The sequence below is a fragment of the Papio anubis genome, chromosome 12 (assembly GCF_008728515.1).
Source record: "Papio anubis isolate 15944 chromosome 12, Panubis1.0, whole genome shotgun sequence".
In the NCBI taxonomy this organism is placed as follows: domain Eukaryota; kingdom Metazoa; phylum Chordata; class Mammalia; order Primates; family Cercopithecidae; genus Papio; species Papio anubis.
This window is the reverse complement of record NC_044987.1, coordinates 40,703,553-40,720,427: the sequence shown is the minus strand read 5'-3', so window position 1 is coordinate 40,720,427 and position 16,875 is coordinate 40,703,553. Positions and strand designations below refer to the sequence as shown.

Genomic DNA, 16,875 nt, shown 5'->3' with positions numbered 1-16,875 from the left:
TTGTTTGTTTGTTTTGAGATGGAGTCCTGTTTCTGTGACTAGGTTGGAGTACAGTGGCTGCCATCTTGACTCACTGCAACCTCTGGACTCCCCTGGTCTCAAGGAGCCCTTTGCCTTCAGCCTCCGGGTAGCTGAGGATGCAGCTGTGCCACCAGGCCCAGCCACTTTGTATTTTTATAGAGACAGGCTCTTTGCCCCTGTTGCCCAGGTTGGCCTCACCTCCTGACATCATGATCTGCCCGCTTTGGCCTCCCAAACTGCTGGGATGACAGGCATGAGCCACTGCACCTGGCTGGAGGACTAAGTTTTAAGTCCACAGAAATGGTTGTATTTTCTTTCTTTCTTTTTTTTTTGAGACTAAATCTTGCTCTGTTGTCCAGCTGCAGGCTGGAGTGAATGGCACATCTCGCCTACTGCAACCTCGCCTCCTAGTTTCAAAGTGATTCTCCTGCCTCAGCCTCCTAAGTAGCTGGGATTATGGGCACTCCACCACCACGCCCAGCCAATTTTTGTATTTTTAGCAGAGATGGGGCTTACCATGTTGGCCAGCCAGACTGGTCTTGAACTCCTGACTTCAGGTGACCTGCCCACCTTGGCTTCCCAAAGTGCTGTATCGGCAGATGTGAGCTGACAGCAATCTCGCCAAATGGTTGTATTTTCAGTGGAAACTTTTTTGGCATTAGAAGCATATCTTTATTTTTTATATATAGATAAAAATGTAAAGTGTGATTGATGGAACTGTTTATTTGGTTGACTTTCTAATTTAAGAAGGAGATAAAAATCTAATGAATACTCTTCACATGATCCCAATCCTGTGCTTCCCACCTCATCTCCACTTTTTCAGATAAGTGCTTCCACAGTTGAAAATGATTTAAAAACCCAGAAGATGGACAGCCTGAGAGTGGTTTCCTAACACACAAGATCTAGCAGGAAATGATCAGGAAAAACATTAGGCATGCAGAGATATTTTTAGTAGAGATGGGGTTTCACTATGTTGGCCAGGTTGGTCTGAAACCAACTTCAGCCTCCCAAAGTGCTGGGATTACAGGTGTGAGCCACCACACCTGGCCCAAAGTTCAGTTAATTTCACATGCAAACACACCACAAAACAATGTAGATTCTTATTTTGGAGTTTTGTTTTAATGCATTTTAAGCTTACTGTAAGATTAAAATTGTAAAAAATAACTGGTTAGCAGAATTTATCTTATGCAGCAACGGACATTGTGCTCTTTGTTGACATTTATATACAAATCAAAATCAATACCATCCTTTTTTCTCAAGTGACACTATTATGGCTTGTTGTAAAACTGGCAATGATTTTAGGCTGATGTAGAGCTGGACCTGCTGCTTATATCTGAATTGTTCATAAGACTTTGGCCCAGTGACTCATTCATAGTTGCCCTACTGGGGAGACAAGAGTATGTTCTAAATTTGAATGTATCCTTTTTATTTTAAAAGGCCAGTTCCGCTGGGCATGGTGACTCAGGCCTATAATTCCAACACTTTGAGAGGCCATGGCAGGTGGTTCTCCCAAGCCCAAGGAGTTCAAGACCAGCCTGGGCAACATGGCGAAACCCTGTCTCTACAAAAAATACAAAAATTAGCCAGGCATGGTAGCATGTACCTCTAGTCCTAGCAACTCTAGAGGCTTACGTGGGAGGATGACTTGAGCCCAGGAGGTTGAGGCTGCAGTAAACCATATTATGCCACTGTACTCCAGCCTGGGTAATGAGGGAGACCCTATCTCAAAAAAGTAAATAAATGAAAGGCTACTTCCTAAATATTATTTAGTCTAAATAGAATTCTACAAATCCTTTAATGTAGAAAAGAAGCTTAAGTTGGGTTCAGGAAGAGTTAACGTCTAGAGATTTACTGGTCATTTAAAGGAAAAGTAATGGCAAAAGAAAAGCAGAGGGAAATACTCAAATATAATCTCTTATGGAAAGATGCAGTGGAGGCTAAGTTTTTTTTGTTTTGTTTTGTTTTTTGTTTGTTTGTTTGTTTTTGAGATGGAGTCCTGCTCTGTGACCAGGCTGGAGTACAGTGGCGTCATCTTGACTCACTGCAACCTCTGACTCCCTGGTTCAAGCGATTCCTTTGCCTCAGCCTCCGGGGTAGCTGAGATTACAGGCATGTGCCACCAGGCCCAGCTAATTTTTGTATTTTTTATAGAGACAGGGTTTTGCCCTGTTGCCCAGGTTGGTCTCAATCTCCTGACATCATGATCTGCCCGCCTCGGCCTCCCAAACTGCTGGGATGACAGGCATGAGCCACTGCACCTGGCTGGAGACTAAGTTTTTAAGTCCAAGGCTGTGAATGGTTGTATTTTCTTTCTTTCTTTTTTTTTTTTTTGAGACGAAATCTTGCTCTGTTGTCCAGGCTGCAGCTGGAGTGCAATGGCACGATCTCGGCTCACTGCAACCTCTGCCTCCCAGTTTCAAGTGATTCTCCTGCCTCAGCCTCCTAAGTAGCTGGGATTATGGGCACGCACCACTACGTCCAGCCAATTTTTGTATTTTTAGTAGAGATGGGGTTTTACCATGTTGGCCAGACTGGTCTTGAACTCCTGACTTCAGGTGACCTGCCCACCTTGGCTTCCCAAAGTGCTGGGATTACAGATGTGAGCCACAGTACCCGGCCAAATGGTTGTATTTTCAGTGGAAATCCTTTTGGCATTAGAAGCATATCTTATTTTTTATATATAGATAAAAATGTAAAGTGTGATTGATGGAACTGTTTATTTGGTTGACTTTCTAATTTAAGAAGGGAGATAAAAATCTAATGAATACTTCTTCACATGATCCCCCAACTTGTGTTTCCCCACCCTCATCTCCACTTTTTCAGATAAGTAAGCCCACAGTTGAAAATGATTTAAAAACCCAGAAGATGGGACAGCTCAGAGAGTGGTTTCCTAACACACAAGATCTAGCAGGAAATGATCAGGAAAACATTAGGCATGCAGATAGGAACAACTCTGATGATGATCATTTGGCTTCAGACGACACTAGTGCCAAGCAAAGTGGTAAGATAATTGTGTTTGATTGTAATTATTTCACTGATTATTCCTTGTTTTCGTCCCCTGTAGTTTGTTAGTTGAAAAAAAGTTAGAAGTATGTTAATAGATTTTGTATTGTACCCAACCTTGTCATTGACTTAATAGGTGAGCATCTGGAAAGAGATCTGGGGAGAAGATCCTCAAAACCACCTGTAGCAAAAGTCAAGTGTGGTTTGGACTTAAACCAGCATGAACTTAGTGCGATACAAGAAGTAGAGTCACCAGCAAGTGGCAGAACTTCTCTACTAGGTAAATAGATGGTTTGATAAAATAAGATTTTTAAATAATTTGCCAGTTTTCTACTTTTTTTTGAGATGGAGTCTTGCTCTGTTGCCCAGGCTGGAATGCAATGGTGTGATCTCGGCTCACTGCAACCTCCACCTTCAGGGTTCAAGCAATTCTCCTGCCTCAGCCTCCCGAGTAGCTGGGATTACAGGTGCCCACCACCACACCCAGCTAATTTTTGTATTTTTAGTAGAGACAGGGTTTCACCATGTTGGCGAGGCTGGTCTTGAACTCCTGACCTCAGATAATCTGCTCGCCTCAGCCTTCCGAAGTGCTGGGATTACAGGCGTGAGCCACCACACCTGGTCTACATTTTTTCAGAGTGTAAAATGTTTTTTGTTAAACTTATAGCAGAAAAGGGAGATTGGAAAAAAAAAAAAAAAGAAATCTAGACTGACTTTCATGAAAAGGAAAAAATGGTTTATGTAAACAGTATTTAAAATTTGGACTTAAGGAAATGTGGCATGGGTAATAACTATGACTATACAGTTTCTTTATCTTGTTTATGGGGAACCAACTTATTGTAGACAAAAATTTTTTGATTTTCTGTGTTCTGACACTCTTGTTCCCTCTGCTTCCTTTCATGTCTGCCTTCTAAATGTGTTTCTTTAGGATATACTCAGGTTGTTTTTTTTCTCTTTTCCTTTGTCACTTTCTACTTTCCTACCTTCACTGCTCTTTTCTTGTATTTTTATAGGATTATTATGCTTAAATCCTGGCTTTATGGTCAATTAGAACAGATCTATTTATTCACTGTACTACTTTCTACATGCAGGTGTCAAAAAAATATTAAAACACCCATCCCTGTAATTCTTAATAAATAGTCTTATGTGAATTTCATAATTATTTTTAGAATTCAGATTCACTAAATAATTTCCTCGATCAAATTTATCAAAATAAATTATTTTTTAAAGGGGAAAATTAGTTTTATCAATAGAAAGGTACTTAGAAGTTGTATCCTCATTAGTATAGTAGTTGAAAAAAAAAGCTGTAATGTTAATATTAGCTGTTTTGATCTTCAGCTATAAAATATTGTACCTGTGTTTCTGAGCATTTGAAAGAATTAAGGGAGGTATGCCAGGTGCAGAGACTCACACCTGTAATGCCAGCACTTTGGGAGGCTAAGATGGGAGGATTGAGACCAACCTGGTATAACACAGTGAAACCCCATATGGTGGCGCTTGCCTGTAGTTCCAGCTACTTGGGAGGCTGAGGTGGGAGACTCACCTAAGCTCAGGGGGTTGAGACTGCAGTGGTTTCTTTTTAAGTCTAGGAATAAGTCTAAATAAGTCAAGATCCCTAGGTAGGTGAACTAAAATCCCTACCAAAACCCCCAGTAGGTGAACTACCGGGCCCTCATGATCTTTCTCTTCCTCCCAAGACTTAGGAAGTGTCATTTGTTTGGTAAACTTATTCAGATTTCCTTCTCATGAAGTCTTGTTCTCATCATAGCCTTTACCATACTTCTTAGGGTAATACTTGTATCATCATATTACATGCAAGTAATTTAAAAAGGGAAATAGCGCTCAAAGGTATAACATGAAACAGCAGTTCTTCCTGCCCCCTACACACCCTTTAATACCACTCACCAGAGGCAGTTACTTTTCAAGTCTTTTAAGTATTTCTTCTTGTATTTACTTCCATAGTTGCAGTGGGTTTAAGCAAAAATTAAGCTAAATTATCATTATGGTGATACATAGACCTTTTTCACTGCTGAGTTCATTAGTATATTATGTGATTATATTTTATTTTTCTAAACTTTTTTCGTGTAGTAAATTGTCTTCTTTATTTAATTTGCTTAAAGTTTTTTTAGAGTGTCTGTCTTTCCACTTTCTACTACTTCAGTTAAATACTTCTCAGTATAATGTAGTTTGCACTATTTTCTCTTTGTGTGGAACACCTTTTAGTTGGAAGTTTTATGGGCCATGCTATGCATTCTTTTTTTTTTTTTTTTTTTTTGAGACAGTCTCGCTCTGCCGCCCAGGCTAGAGTGCAGTGTCGTGATCTTGGCTCACTGCAAGCTCCGCCTCCCGGGTTCACGCCATTCTCCTGCCTCAGCCTCCCGAGTAGCTGGGACTACAGGCGCCCGCCACCTCGCCCGGCTTGTTTTTTTGTATTTTTTAGTAGAGACGGGGTTTCACCGTGTCAGCCAGGATGGTCTCGATCTCCTGACCTCGTGATCCACCCGTCTCGGCCTCCCAAAGTGCTGGGATTACAGGCTTGAGCCACCGCGCCAGGCTGCTATGCATTCTTAAAAAGGGTGTTTTTCCCCCTACAGGGATAAAAATTGGTTCTTGGGGAGGTGAAAAAAACTTTTACTATTTATATGTACAAAGCACAAATATGCATAAACAGATACGCAGTATATTTGTGGTTATTAAAACTGAATGGGGATAGAGGCAGTTTGAAAAGGAAAAGTCTAAAAAAGACTCCTTAAGGGATGATAAAAATAAGGTTGAGAAATACTGATCTATATTGATCTTTCGATTTTTTCTTCTCTTCCTTGTAGTTCATTTCTTTTTCTTTGGGTTTTGTTTTCTGGGCAAATTTTCTTAATTTTGTCTTCTGACTTTTCTTTTGAACTTTTGATCAAATTGTAGTTTCTAAAAGGTTACTCTTTTTCTCTGATTATTTTCCTTTTTTATAGCATCCTGCTGTTGTTTCATGGATGCAGAATATCTACTTCAAATACTTATAGTGGATTTTTTGGTTTGGGGTTTTATATTTTTTGTTTGAGTTCTTTCATTTTTTGTTGTCTCTGTCGTATACTTTAGAGCCTTTCCTCTAATATCTTCATATTGGAATGGGATGCTAAAAGGCCAGTTGGAGGTTTTGTCAGGGTGAGGGGCCATATATGCTGTTGGACTTTATTGGAAAAAGTATGGCTTTGTAGAGAGGACGTTCACCTTAGTATCTGTCGTTCCATTCCTTGAGGGAAGTTTAGTTTATTCAAAGAAATACCTTCTAAGCTTGATATAAGCCTGGCTGTTGATATTATTGAGCCAGACCTAGGAGATCTGGATTGAGGATACAGACTTTGTTTTAATGCCCTCTGATTTCCTTATGGCATTCTGTCACCCCCTTCCACTCTTGCCTCCTTTCTGTGTCTGATCCCCTGGACCCCAGAGTGTATCAGATTCGGTTTCTCCGGAGAATAAACCTTTAGTTTCCTCTGGAGATGTTGTTGATGGACAGGGATCTCAGGAGAGGGATATAACTCTTCCAAGTACATAGTCTTAAATGTTCTGTTTTTAGTTTCCTGCTGCATATAGTCCTTTTGTAGTAGTGCCTAGCACGCTTAATTCCCCAGTTTTTGGGGGGATGCTTTATCAAAATATAACCTTCAAAGAAGTGCACAAATCATGTTTGTTTCAGTGGTTTATCACTGTAATAATCACACCCATGTAAACACCACCAGGTCAAGAAGTGGAACATTAGAGAACCCAGTAAACACTTCTCTTTTACCTTCCCAGTTATCATCCCCTCTCTTCTAAACCATATCTTGATTCTTATACCACAAATTAGTTGTGGTTATTTTTGAACTTTATATATAAATTGTGAATGCATGTTATAATGGCTGGTAAATTCTCCATGAATTTTCTTTGTGATTAGTCAATACTGGGGCATAATCTGATGTGGTGAGGTAGCAGCATCATTAAAAGCTTAGTAAAATTGAGTACAAATAATGGCCGGGCGCGGTGGCTCAAGCCTGTAATCCCAGCACTTTGGGAGGCCGAGGCGGGTGGATCACGAGGTCAGGAGATCGAGACTATCCTGGCTAACATGGTGAAACCCCGTCTCTACTAAAAATACAAAAAACTAGCCGGGCGTGGTGGCGGGCGCCTGTAGTCTCAGCTACTTGGGAGGCTGAGGGCGGGAGAATGGCGTGAACCCGGGAGGCGGAGCTTGCAGTGAGGAGATCACGCCACTGCACTCCAGCCTGGGAGACACAGCGAGACTCCGTCTCAAAAAAAAAAAAAAATTGAGTACAAATAATGTAAAAGCCTGACTGTGAAAGATAAGGAATTATTTTCTTGCTATGTACTTTAAGTCTTTAGGGGTTTAGATTTCTACCCATAATCTAAATTGGCACTTTAGTTCTAGCTATTAATAGTTCCAGAAACTGAAGTGGAAATTTTTTTTTCCCCCAGGTAAACCAGGTATTTATCAAGACAGAGACCCCCTGAGAGTCTCAATAAGCCGAGAACAAAGTTTCTTTGGGAGCCCATTGGCCTGTGATCCATTTAGTTGTCTTCAACAGGTTGGCCAAGAGAATGTCTGTGGTGATGACTATGATGAAGCAGGTGAGAAATAAATGGAAAGTAGAATTGTATGCACAAGGATACATGGACAAAAGATATTTATTATTTTGTTATTTGTAATGGTGGAAAATGGTAAATAACTTTAGTTACTGCTGTTAATGGAATCGTTACGATGCACCCTTACTATATTTTTCTATGCAGTCGTTAAATGAGTAATTTTGCTTTTAAATTGTTTTACTAAATACCAGTAAGAAGTTTATCAAGGTATGAGTTTTATACAATTGGCAGCATCCGTAAATTTTATCTTTAAGCTTATTTGTAACAATCCATATCTAATTAAGTACTGTTAAATATTTTAAAAAGTCTATCTGTGGGCATTCTAAATAAGCTCGTTTATGTTTATTTCTAAATATTTGGAAAATAAAGATAATTACAAGGAAAAATATTTAAATCACTTCATCCTAACACCCAAAGACAGCCAATGTTAATCTTCTCACTTCTGAATTTATATATATATAACAGAGGATATTTTATATATAATTTGTGTACTGATCCTACAAAGCATAATTGTAGTACTATTTTATTAGTTGTAAGGCATCTTTTAAGAAGTTACATTTTGGCCAGGCACAGTGGCTCACGCCTGTAATCCCAGCACTATGGGAGGCAAAGGCTGGCAGATCATGAGGTCAGGAGATTGAGACCATCCTGGCTAACACCATGAAACCCTGTCTGTACTAAAAATACAAAAAATGGGCAGGTGTGGTGGTGGGCGCCTGTAGTCCCAGCTAGGCAGGAGAATGGTGTGAACCTGGGAGGTGGAGCTTGCAGTGAGCCGAGATCAAGCCACTGCACTCCAGCCTGGGCGACAGAGCGAGACTCCATCTCAAAAAAAGAGAGAAGTTACATTTTATAGCCAGATTTATTTTTATTTTAGCTGTACATCTACTTAGATAATTGATATCTTACTTGTATCTATAGTTGAGTGGAATGAGAGATGAAGGAAAGGGATATTCTTTTGAGGGTTTATAAAAAAATTAACTTCAATATCTCCTCTTTAAATTGTGGATTAAAATAACTGTAAAGGATATAATTTTCAGTGAACTATAATTTTTGACATTTTAAAATAAAACAGATTATTTTTTAATTTTTAATTTTTGTGGTTACATAGTAGGTGTACCTATTTATGGGGTATATGGGATAGTTTGATAGTGGTATACAATGTATAATATTCACATCATGGTAAATGGGGTATCCATCACCTCAAGCATTTATACTTAATTACAAACAATTCAATTACAGTTTTAGTTATTGCAAAATGTACAATGAAATTATTCACTATAGTCACCCTGTTGTGCTAGCAAATACTAGATTTTATTCTATCTAACTGCTTATTTGTGCCCATTAACCATCCCCACTCCCCAAACGACCCCCAACTACACTTCCCAGCCTCCGATAACTCATTGTTCTACTCTCTATCTCCTTGAGTTCAATTGTCTTAATTTTGAGTTCCCACAAATAAGTGAAAACATATGAAGTTTGTCTTTCTGTGCCTGGCTTATTTCACTTAACATAATAACCTCCAGTTCCATCCATGTTATTGCAGATGACATGATCTTGTTCCTTTTTATGACTGAATTGTACTCCATTGTGGTGTGTGCCACATTTTCTTTATCCATTTGTTTGTTGATGGACACTTAGGTCACTTCCAAATCTTGGCTGCAGTTAACATGGGAGTGCAGATATCTCCTCAGTATACTGATTTCCTTTCTTTGGGTATATACCTAGCAGCAGGATTGCTGAATCATATGGTAGCAATATTTTTAGTTTTTTGAGGAACGTCCAAACTGCTCTTCATAGTGGTTGTACTAATTTACATTCCCACCAACGGTGTTCCCTTCTCACCACATCTTTGCAAAACATTCATTATTACCAGTCTCAGATAAAAGCCATTTTAACTGGACTGGGAGGATATCTCAAAGTAGTTTTGATTTGCATTTCTCTAGTGATCATTGGTGTTGATTGAGCACCTTTTCATATGCCTGTTTGCCATTTTCTTCTTCTGAGAAATGTCTGTTCGGATTTTCTGCCCATTTTTTAATCAGATAATTAGATTTTTTCCTACAGAGTTGTTTGAGCTCCTTATATATTCTGGTTATGAATCCCTTGCCAGATGGATGGGTAATTACAAACATTTTCTCCCATCCTATTGGTTGTCTCTTCACTTGGTTGATTGTTTCCTTTGCTGTGCAAAAGCTTTTTAATTTGATGTGATTCCGTTTGTCCATTTTTGCTTTCGTTTCCTGTGCTTGTGGGGTATTGCTCAAGAAATCCTTTGCCCAGACCAGTGACCTGGAGGGTTTCCCCAGTGTTTTATTTTAGTAGCTTCAAGTTTGAGATCTTAAATTTAAATCTTAAATCCATTTTTGTTTGATTTTTGTATATGGTGAGAGACAGGGGTCTAGTTTTATTCTTCTGTATATGGATATCCGGTTTTCCCAGCACCATTTACTGAAGAGACTCTCTGTTCCTCCATGTATGTTCTTGGCACCTTTCTCAAAACTGAGTACACAGTAAATGTATGAAATTGTTCCTGGGTTCTCTATTCTGTTCCATTGATCTGTGTGTGTCTATTTTTATGCTAGTACCATCCTTTTTTGATTACTGTAACTCTGTAGTATAATTTGAAGTTAGGTAGATTCCTCCAGTTTTGTTCTTTTTGCTCAGGATAGCTTTGGCTATTCTGAGTCTTTTGTGGTCGCATATAAATTTTAAGATTTTTTTTCTATTTCTATGAAGAATGTCATTGGTATTTTGATAGGGCTTGCATTGAATCTGCAGATTGTTTTGGATAGTATGGACATTTTAATAATGTTGGGATTCTTCCAATCCAGGAACATGGAATATCTTTCCATTTTTTGTGTGTCCTCTTTAATTTCTTCCATCAATCTTTTACAATTTTCGTTGTAGAAATCTTTCACTTCTTTTGTTAATTCCTAGGTATTTAATTTTCTTTGTAGCTATAGTAAATGGGATTACTTTCTTGATTTCCTTTTCAGGTGATGTGCTTTTGGCATATAAAAATGCTGTGGTGAAAGTGGGCATCCTTGTGTTTCAGATCTTAGAGGAAAGGCTTTCAGGTTTTTCCCTATTTGGTATGATACTAGCTGTAGGTCTGTCATATATGGCTTTTATTGTGGTATATTCCTTCTGTACCCAGTTTTTTAAGGTTTTTATCATGAAGGAATGTTGAATTTTATCAGATGCTTTTCTAGCATCCATTGAAATGATCATGTGGTTTTTGTCCTTCATTCTGTTGATAGGATATATCACATTGTTTGTTTTGCATACATTGAACCATCCTCGCATCCCCGGGATAAATTCCACTAGGTCGTAATGAATGACCGTTTTAATGTGTTGTTGAATTTGATTGCTAGTATTTTATTGAGGATTTTTGCATCAGTATGCATCAGAGATATTGACTTGTAAATTTTATTTTATTGCGTCTTTGTCTGGTTTGGGGATTAGGGAAATACTGGCCTTGCGGAATGAGTTTGGCAGTATTTCTTCCTCTTCTGTTTTTCAGAATAGTTTGAGTGGGATTGGTATTAGTTTGTCTTTAAGTGTTCAGTAAAATTCAGTGGTGAAGTGATAGTGTCCTGAGCTTTTCTTTGCTGGGAGACTTTTTATTTCAGCTTTGATCTCATTACTCGTTCTTGGTCTACTCAGGTTTTGGATTTCTTCATGGTTCAACCTTGGTAGGTTGTATGTGTCTAGGAATTTATTCATTTCTTCTAGTTTTCCAATTTTGGCATATAGTTGCTAATAGTAGTCTCTAATGATCCTTTAAATTTCTGCAGTACCTGTTATAATGTCTCCTTTTTCATTTCTGATTTTATTTATTTGGGTCTTCTCCTTTTTTTAATAATTAGTCTGGCTAAAGATTTGTCAATTTTTAAAATCTTTTCATAAAACCAATTTTTGATTTCTTGATCTTTTGGATTATTTTATTCATTTCCCTTTCATTTATTTCTCCTCTGATCTTTATTGTTTCTTTTCTTCCACCAACCTTAGGTTTGATTTACTCTTGCTTTTCTAGTTTTTTAAGATGCATTTTTAGGTTGTTCATTTGAAATTTTTCTTCTTGTTTTATGTAGATACTTATAGCTATAAATTTCCCTCTTAGTACTGCTTTTACTGTATTTCATAAGTTTGGGTATGTTGTGTCTCCATTATCATTTGTTTCAAGAAATTTTCAGTTTCTTTGTTAGTCTCTTCATTGACCCACTGGTCATTCAGGAGCCTACTGCTTTAATTTCCATGTGTTTGTATAGTTTTTATCTTATTACTGGTTTCTAGTTTTATTCCACTGTGGTCAGAAAAGATAAGTGTTATTATTTCAGTTTTGTTTTTGTTTTTGTTTTTGTTTTGAGACAGAGTCTAGCTCTGTCATCCAGGCTGGAGTGCAGTGGCACGATCTTGTCCCACTGCAGCCTCAACCTCCCGGGCTAAGGCAATTCTTCTGCCTCTGCCTCCCGAATAACTGGGACTGCAGGCATGTGCCACCATGCTTAGCTAATTTTTGTATTTTTAGTATAGATGGAGTTTCAACCATATTGGCCAGGCTGGTCTCAAACTCCTGACCGCCCAGGAACAAGTGATCCGTCCACCTCAGCCTCCCAAAGTGCTGGGATTACAGGCGTAAGTCACCACCCCTGGTCTATTTGAGTTTGTTTGTTTGTTTGTTTGTTTGTTTTGAATGTTTTAAGCCTTGTTTTGGGGCCTAACACGTGGTCTATCTCTGACAATGATACATGTGCTGAGGAGAAGACTATGTATTCTGTAGCCATTGGATGAAATGTTCTGTAAATATCTATTAGGTCCATTTGGTCTATGGTGAAGATTAAGCCCAATGTTTCTTTGTTGATTTTCTGTCTGGAAGATCTGTCCAATGCTGAAAGTGGGATGTTGAGATCTCTAGCTATTATTTTACTGGGGTCTAGCTATCTCTTTAGCTGTAATAATATTTGCCTTATATATCTGGATGCTCCAGTGTTGGGTGCATATATATTTATAATTGTTATATCCTCTTGCTGAACTAACCCCTTTTCATTATATAATGATCTGCTTTTTCTCTTTCTATAGTTTTTGTCTTGAAGTCTTTTTTTTTTTCTTTCTCTGTCACCGAGGCTGGAGTATGGAGTACAGTGGTAGGATCTTGGCTCACTACAACCTCCGCCTCCTGGGTTCAAGCGATTCTCCTGCTTCAGCCTCCCAAGTAGCTTGGATTACAGGCATGTGTCACCACATCTGGCTAATTTTTGTATTTTTAGTAGAGATAGGGTTTCGCCATATTGGCCAGTCTGGTCTCGAACTCCTGACCTCAGGTGATCTGCCCACCTGGACCTCCCAAACTGCTGGGATTACAGGCATAAGCCACCACACCTGGCCAAAGTCTATTTTTTCTCATGTAAGTATTGCTACTCCTGCTGTTTTTTGGTTTCCATTTGCCTCTTTTTCCATGTTTTTGTTTTCAGTCTGTGTTTCTTTATAGGTGAAGTGTATTTCTTATAGGTAACAGATCATTGGATCATTGGATCTTGTTTTTTTTTTTGCCATTCAGCCACAGTATGTCTTTTGCTTGGAGAGTTTAGTCCATTTACATTGAATGTTATTATTGATAAGTAATGATTTACTTTTGTCACTTTGTTATTTGTTTTCTGGTTATTTTGTGGTCTTCTCTTCCTACTTTTCTTTCTTCTGTTTTGTTGTTGTTGTTATTGTTGTTTTAGTGAATGTGATTTTCTCTGGTGGTATGTTTTGATTTCTTGCCTTTTGTTTTTTGTGTATCTGTTGTATGTTTTTGAGGTTACCCTGAAGCTTGCAGATAATATCTTATAACCCATTATTTAAAACTGATGACAACTTAACAATGACTGCATAAACAAAGAGAAAACTAATAAAAACCCTGTACTTCAACTTTCTGTCCCTGCTTTTTAACTTTCTGTTGTTTCTATTTATGTCTTATTGTACTGTCTATATCTTGAAAAGTTGTACTTATTATTTTTTATCTGTTCATCTTTTTGTCTTTCTGTTTAAGTATGATTAGTTTACACAAAACAATTACAGTTTTATAATATTCTGTGTATTTCTGTGTACTATTACCAATGATTTTTGTACCTTCAGATCATTCTTTATTGCTTACTAATGTTTTCTTTCCTATTGAAGAACCCCCTTGATTATCCCTTGTAGGACAGGTCTGGTTTTGATGAAATCCCTCAGCTTTTATTTGTCTAGGAAAGTCTTTGTTTCACCTTTACTTTTGACGGATATTTTTGCCAGATATACTATTCTAGGGTAAAAGTTTTTTTCCTTCTGCACTTTTAATGTGTCATGCCGCTCTCTCCTGGCCTGTAAGGTTTCCACTGAAAAGTCTGCTGCCAGATATTGGAGCTCCATTGTATATTATTTGTTTATTTTTCTCTTGCTGCTTTTAGGATTCTTTCTTTATCCTTCACCTTTGGGAATTTGATTATTCAATGCCTTGAGGTAGTCTTCCTTGGGTTAAATCTGCTTGGTGTTCTCTATTCCTCTTGTACTTGAATACTGATATTTTCCACTAGGTTTGGGAAGTTCTCTATTATTATCCCTTTGAACATACTTTCTCTCCCTGTCTCTCTACCTTTTCTTTAAGGCCAATAACTTGTAGATTTACCCTTTTAAAGCTATTTTCTAGATCTTGTAGGCGTGCTTCATTCTTTTTAATTCTCTTATCTTTTGTCTCCTCTGTGCGTTTTCAAATAACCTGTCTTCAAGTTCAGTAATTCATTCTTGTGCTTGATCAGTTCTACTATTAAGAGACTGATCCATTCTTCAGTATGTCCATTGCATTTTTCAGCTCCAGAATTTCTGCTTGATTCTTTTTAACTGTTTCACTGTCTTCATTTTATTTATCTGATAAGATTCTGAATTCCTTCTCTGTGTTATCTTGAGTTTCTTTGTTTCCTCAAAACAGCTATCTTTGAATTCTCTGTCTGAAATGTCACATATCTGTGTCTCTGGGATTGGCCCCTTGTCCCTTATTTAGTTTGGCGAGGTCATGTTTTCCTGTATGGTCTTAATGCTTGTAGATGTTCATTTGTACCAGGGCATTAAAAAGTTAGGTATTTTTTTCTTTTTTTTTTTTTTTTTTTGAGACGGAGTCTTGTTCTGTCACCAGGCTGAAATGCAGTGGCACGATCTCAGCTCACTGCAACTTCTGCCTCCCAGGTTGAGGCAATTCTCCTGCCTCAGCCACCCAAGTAGCTGGGACTACAGGCACGTGCCACCACGCCCAGATAATTTTTGTATTTTTAATAGAGACGGGGTTTCACCATGTTGGCCAGGATGGTCTCAATCTCTTGACCTCATGTTCCACCTGCCTCAGCCTCCCAAAGTGCTAGAATTACCGGCATGAGCCACCATGCCCTGCCAAGAGTTAGGTATTTCTTATAGTCTTTGCAGTCTGGGCTTGCTTGTACACATCCATCTTGGTACAGTTTTCTGAGTATTCAAAGGGGCTTCGGTGTTGTGATCTAAGTTTTTGGTCCCTGCAGCCATGTCTTCATTAGGGGATACCACAAGCTCAGTAACACTGTAGTTCTTGCAGACTCATAGAGGTACTGCCCTGGTGGTCTTGGATAAGATCCAGAAGAATTCTCTGGACTACCCAGCAGAGACTTATTCTTTACCTTCCTGTCTCCCAAACAAATAGTGTCTCTCTTGCCAAGGCCCACTGCAACCACTACCTGCCTACCATCAAGGCCTTCATTCAAGGCCCTAGGGCTCTGCAGTCAGCAGGTGGTGAAGCCAGCTCGTCTTACATCCTTCCCTTCAGGGCAGCAAGTGGCCCTGGGCAAATCCAGAGGTGTTGTCTGGGAGCCAGTGCCTGGAATCAGAATCTTTAGAACTCTATCGGGTACTCTACTGTGGCTAAGCAGGCACCAAAACCAAAAGTCCTTTCCACTGTTCCCTTCCCTTCCCTAGGCAAAGGAGTCTCCCCTTGTCCACCACCACCACAGGCCTATGGAGAGTACTGTCATGGTACTACTGATAATCACTTAAGGCCCAATGGCTCTTCAGTTAGCTTGTTGTGAATGCTGCCAGGCATGGGACTCTTCAGGGCAGTGGGCTTCCTCCTCTCTGACCCAGGGTAGGTTCAGTATTGGGGGAAACCAGGCCCCGATATTTCACATAGGTTCTTTTCTGTTTCCCTAAGTGTTGGCTGGTCTGAGAAATAAAGGGAGACAGTACAAAAGAGAGAAATTTTAAAGCTGGGTATCCGGGGGAGACATCATATGTTGGCAGGTTCCATGATGCCCCCTGAGCCGTAAAACCAGCAAGTTCTTATTAGCAATTTTCAAAAGGGAGGGAGTGCACGAATAGGGTGTGGGTCACAGAGATCACATGCTTCAAGGGCAACAAAAGATCACAAGGCAGCAGGTCAGGGAGAAACTAGAATCACTAATGAACTTCCATGTCCTGCTGTGCATGCATTGTCAGGGTTCAAGAGCAGAGAACCGGTCTGATGAGACTTCACCAGACTGGAATTTCCTAATCCTAGCAAGCCTGGGGGCGCCGCAGGAGACTAGGATGTGCTTCATCCCTATCTACAACTGCATAAAGGCAGACACTCCCAGGGCAGCCATTTTAGAGGCCCCACCCTGGGAATGCAGTCTTTTCCTGTGGCTGTTTATTATTAATATTCCTTATTGGGGAAAGAATTCAGCAACATTTCTCTTACCCGTTTTCGGTAATAATGTAGCAGGATGAGCCGCAGACAAAACCTCTCAGACACCGAGTTGTAGAAGGAAGGGCTTTATTCAGCTGGGACCATCGGCAAGCTACCGTTTTAAAATCTGAGCTCCCCGAGTGCACAATTTCTGTCCCTTTTAAGGTCTCACAATACTAAAGATTTTACATGAAAGGGTCGTAATTGATTGAGCAATCTAAGGGATATGTGACAGGGGTTTTATGCACTGGTGGTCAGAGTGAAACAGAACAGAACAGGGAGTTTCACAATATTCTTCTATACAATGTAGTTGATTTTTAACTACTAGGTTTAGGCCAGGCAGGCCCCGGCCTGGTTTCAAGCCTGGCGCCAGGCTGCCTGTCTGGTTTCACTTTCTTGTTTTTTTTCTTAAAACAGGTACTGAGTATAAAACAATATAAAACAGTAAGAGAGGGTCTCTCTCTTCCCTCAGTAAGAGAAATATGGCTCTGTCCTGCCTGGCCCAC

At 39.3% G+C, this 16,875-nt stretch overlaps 1 protein-coding gene across 8 annotated transcripts in view; it reads left to right on the top strand.

The window, feature by feature from the left end:
• CEP295 (centrosomal protein 295) overlaps positions 1-16,875 on the top strand; it is a 79,612-nt gene that overhangs the window by 41,032 nt on the left and 21,705 nt on the right. For all 8 annotated transcript variants that reach the window (XM_021926441.2, XM_003910547.5, XM_017948849.3 and 5 more), the window contains 3 exons: positions 2,845-3,022; positions 3,161-3,304; positions 7,492-7,644. In XM_021926441.2, coding sequence (XP_021782133.2) covers positions 2,845-3,022; positions 3,161-3,304; positions 7,492-7,644 — 475 coding nt within the window. The remainder of the gene's footprint in view (positions 1-2,844; positions 3,023-3,160; positions 3,305-7,491; positions 7,645-16,875) is intronic.